This window comes from Numenius arquata, chromosome 9 (assembly GCF_964106895.1).
Source record: "Numenius arquata chromosome 9, bNumArq3.hap1.1, whole genome shotgun sequence".
In the NCBI taxonomy this organism is placed as follows: Eukaryota; Metazoa; Chordata; class Aves; order Charadriiformes; family Scolopacidae; genus Numenius; species Numenius arquata.
Genome location: NC_133584.1, coordinates 11,749,092 through 11,753,566, shown reverse-complemented (window position 1 = coordinate 11,753,566; position 4,475 = coordinate 11,749,092). Strand labels below are relative to the sequence as shown.

Here is a 4,475-nt window from a genome sequence, read left to right as displayed (position 1 = left end):
GCCGCCCTTGCCCGGATAGCCACCCGGAGGAGAAAGGGGACGCGAGGAACGGGACGAGGGATGGCGCTGGGGTCAGATGTACCCACCCCGCCGGGGCCGCTTTGGTTCTGCCCGTTCAGGCGGTGCTCGCCCGCCGGGGGGGGGGGTCCTTCGCGGCCCATATCCCGGAAGGCAGCGCGGCGGCTCTCTCTTTCGCCGCCATCTTGGTTCGCAGCCGTGGGGGTGAGTCCGAAGCGGCGGCGCCGGGTGAAGGGACCGGGGGGAGCTGCCCCCGCCATGGGACCGCCGGCGGGCGTGGGGCTCCCGGGGCTTTGCGGCTGGCGCCGTGCGGAGCGGGTAGAGGGCGGGATGGCGCCGATGTGCTGCAGATGGTCCTGGCCGCCCGTTGAGGCCCGGGGCTGAAGCGGGGCTGAGGCGCCTGGAGCGTCCCGTTCCGTGGGGAAGCGGAGGGGTCCCCTTCACTGTCCTTTGAAGCGGAGCCCGTGCTAGGGAGGCTGGCGGCGGTTGTCGCCGTGCTGTGGGTGGCCCCAGCCGGCGGGATGTTCTGGCCGCTGGGCCAGGCCTGCGGCAGCTCCCGCTGGCTCGGCTGGACAGAGCTGCCGGCCTGGGAGGCTCATGGCTTGTGTGTCGTTTCTAGGCCTGCTGGGACCAGGGCTTCAGGAGGACACCATGACCGGGAGGTGAGTGGCTTGTCCTGGGATGGCTCTCGGCTCGCTGTTAGGAGTGTACTCTTGACAAGTCTTCTTCCAAACTGGGCGTTTCTGAGAGTGTTTTGTTAAAACTACGGACAATGATCCGTTTTCCTGTGGCTGCTGTCATTTTCCAGGACAGCTCCTTTACCTAGTATCCTACTGGCCTCTCTGTTAAACGCCCACAGTTGTGTCTCCCTGTTCTGAAGCCTCTCTCTGAAGCTGGTTGTAGCTGTTCTTACGTTGTGCCGTGCTGTCCCTAGCCCATCAACAGATGTGGGATATTAATGGTGTTTTTGTGAGCACAGTGTTTGTGACCCTTCAGTGTACAGTAGAGGCTTTCCATGTTGTTTCTTTGAGTAATGGCTATTATAGTATTGGGTTTTCTTACGGATATAGGGGTTGAGGTTGTAAACGGTGGAGGGATTGAATCTGAATCACAGCTTTTTGTCTCTGTTTTTGGAGTTTATCTTCTGCTGTGCATGTGTGGAAGGTGGAACTGGTATCTTAGTTTAATATTGCTGCATTATGGGGCAGTTGCTGGGTGCAGTTGAGACGGCCATGATGTGCATGTGATGTGTGGAATGAGCTCTATAATCGCTTTGCCTGGGTAGTACAGATAGGTCTTTGCCATGAAGAATTGTTGAGGAGTTTGTGTAATGTCACTTGTCTAGTGCATGTGGGGCTGTCGCTCTGGAAGTCCCCATAGACTGCAGTTAATTCCTTTGAGGCTACAAATTAACAGCAGTTAATATCTTCTCCTATAGCAGTTACTGCAACAGAGGAGACTTCAGTTTGTGATGCATAGAAATAAAATAATGTTTAATTCTTGCAGAGTGCTTGTAGACATTTGAAAGCATAACACCTACTAATGTTGAAGTATTTTGGTTTTAGTGTGAAGCCTGTAGTGCCAGAGGCTTATTACAAGCAGAAAGATACAAAGTTCTCATAAATACTGCATGTCCCAGTTATTTAGCTTTCCTCTGTTGACTGAATGCAAGGATTTGCAGTAATCTGTAAAAGCAAAAGCAGTGGGGTTTTTCCTCAGCTAAATTTCTACTGGTGTGGAAATACTTTCTGCTGAAACAGCACATGATTTGTTGTTTAAATTTGGTACTTTGGAGTGAATTATAACTGGTAAATGTTTTCAATGTCTTCAGGCTGTGGTGCAAGGCCATTTTTGCTGGCTACAAACGTGGCCTCCGAAACCAGCGGGAGCACACTGCCCTTCTGAAAATTGAAGGTGTCTATGCACGTCAGGAGACAGACTTCTACTTGGGCAAGAAGTGTGCCTATGTATACAAAGCTAAAAAGTAAGTAACTTTTATTGTCATTCTAAATTAGCGAACTCTTGTATCAGCTTTTGCAAATGCCAGGATGTGAGCAGTCTGTTTATAGAGCTTTCGTTAGAGCAAAAATAAATTTCGCTTAATTTATCAAGAGAATGTCCATGGAGTACTGTGTGGACCAGTTTCCTGGGTTGGTTTCATTTTTAAAGTCCTTGGTTATTTTTGCTTTAGTTGGCTTATATGTTCTTAATTCAGATCAGAAAATTATATGAAATAATCATCCGCTCTTACAAATTCTATGTTAAGAGAGAAAATGGGGTGAGAACCAGATTTTGCCTGAGACTGGCAAAAACTGAAGGCAGCTTGATATCGAGTAAATTGAAGTGAGGTGAATTTGCGTCAAGTGCTATGAGCTGTTGAGTTAGCTCAGGCTAACTCAACTTAGCAGTGACTTAGGTCTCCTCTGCCCTTGGTGTGTCTGGAAAAAATTTACAAACAAGATACTACGTTTTCTTTGGAATTGAAATTGACGTGTTTTCTGTTTGATCATATTAGCATCAGTATTTTCCAAATTTTTAAGCCTAGTAACCTGTTAGTAGTTCTCCAGTGGAGCTTCTCATAAGTTACAAGATGCAGTATTTGCCCACTTAACACTTTTCACTTACAGTGAAAATCCCAGGCCTAGCAAATGTCACAGTTAAATAAAAGTGGAAGGTGGTCCAATTAAAGATGGCTGTGGAATAAAGTTAAGTGCCTTAACTTACTCCTTGCTGTGGAATAAAGGAATTGCCTCAGAGAGGCTGCATTGTCTGCCCTGTCACTGGTCAGTGCTGTAGGGAGCCGTGACTGGTGTGCTCAGCAGTTCTTTTCTTCTCTTTCCTCAGCAACACTGTAACCCCCGGTGGCAAACCCAACAGGACACGAGTCATCTGGGGGAAGGTAACGCGTGCCCATGGGAACAGTGGCATGGTTCGTGCCAAGTTCCGTTCCAACCTTCCTGCCAAGGCCATTGGACACAGAATCCGGGTGGTAAGTGGATTTATTTTAGCAATAAGATATTTATTGGCAGTTTTCAGGGTGCCTTTTAATTCCACGTAGTATGAAGGAAGAGTTGAACCATGGTTTTGGTCTGTTGCTGTTGTGTATTCAGCATTGCTCTTTGCTAAGTGCTCCTTTTGGAGCTGGGGAGGTTGTTGCTGGCTGCTTGTGCTGAAGGGGGGGTTGTTGCATTGTCAGGGTTTTTGTATGTTTGCTCAGGTTGCCGGGAAAAGCTCTTTGAGTTCTGGGGCTCTTACTTAGCTCCCTTCTAAAGCTATCTTGATCTCTTTTACCTTGGATCTTGTATGTGTACTTTTGCATCCTTCTACTCCAGTTCCTACCGCTGATAGATTTTTGTCCTTCTTCCCAAATGTTCCGAGGGCTGCGCTGTCCTGATGTGTCCGCTGGTACCTGCTGCACAGTCAGTGTTTTAGCCACAAGGCTTCAGTGAGACCGTCCCTTGTGGTCCCTCACCCAGAGTTTTGATGCAATATATTTCTAGTGATGTTGCCAAAAGGAGTATCAGAGGGGTGTAGTCCTTCCTTTGTGTCTTTCTCCTGTGCCTTAGAAAAAGCACAGTAGGAGTGGCAGTTAAACCCTGAAACTACTCGTGAGGACTGTTCCTGTCAGTGAGCAGGAGGGCTGACTGCTGGGGGAGCCTGTGCACCAGCAGAGTCCTACATCAAGTCACTGAACTAGTTACACTTCTCCATTCTTAAAGCTCTTCTGTGTAAATGGGGGGATCACTTCTATAGTAGTTGAAGAGATGGATGATCTAGATTGTAACTGCAAAACTTGTGTTTGAAATAGAAATCCTGTTATTGGACTGTACTAACATGATTCTCTCCATTCTTGTCTTTTGCAGATGCTGTATCCATCTAGGATCTAAATTTTTATCGGAAATAAAATGGAGAACCTGTTTAATTTTTGTACACTTCTGATTTTTATCCCCTCCGTCTATTTCGAGGGACTTGGTTCGTTTTCAGTAGCCTGTCAGAGTTCAGAGCACAGGGGTGGAGCAGTGACTCCAAGCTAGACGACACGGAGATTTGAGCCGTGCCTGGCAAGGCGTTGGTAGAGTAGACCACGTTCTAAAGGCAAATAGCTGGCAGCCTTTACTGCGACCTGTCTGTGCCTCCCATCGTGGAATCTGAATGGTTTGCAGGGCTAAACAATAAATGTTTACAACCTGATAAACTGTGCACACAAGCTTTATATAGAACATAAGAAATACTTCCTTGCCTACCTACTCAAGGGAAACTTCTTGTTCCTGTTTCTCTTAAACTTAGTGATGACTGTAAGAGACAAAACTGTGTGATGGGACACTAAATCCTGGCAGGTGTAACTTCTAGCTTGAGTCTAAAACCAGTGGTTCCAGTGGAATCGCAGTGAGACTGTAAGTACCTGGGCAGCAGGTGTGCCCGCAGCAGCTGCTCCGTGAAATCTACTTAGACAGGTT

The 4,475-nt window shown here is 47.7% G+C and overlaps 1 protein-coding gene across 2 annotated transcripts; it reads left to right on the top strand.

Annotated features, from left to right (window-relative positions):
* Nucleotides 1-150: 150 nt before the first annotated feature.
* Nucleotides 151-4,208, top strand: RPL35A (ribosomal protein L35a). Of its 2 annotated transcripts, XM_074154004.1 has the most exons (5): nt 151-222; nt 638-680; nt 1,850-2,002; nt 2,863-3,007; nt 3,882-4,208. In XM_074154004.1, exons 2-5 carry the CDS (start codon nt 670-672, stop codon nt 3,903-3,905), a joined length of 333 nt encoding a protein of 110 aa, XP_074010105.1. In that variant the 5' UTR covers nt 151-222; nt 638-669; the 3' UTR covers nt 3,906-4,208. The 2 variants fall into 2 exon arrangements, with proteins under 2 accessions (XP_074010105.1, XP_074010106.1); XM_074154005.1 differs by lacking the exon at nt 151-222 and having other exon boundaries at nt 670-680; nt 2,863-3,004; nt 3,882-4,202.
* The last annotated feature ends 267 nt before the right edge of the window (nt 4,209-4,475 follow it).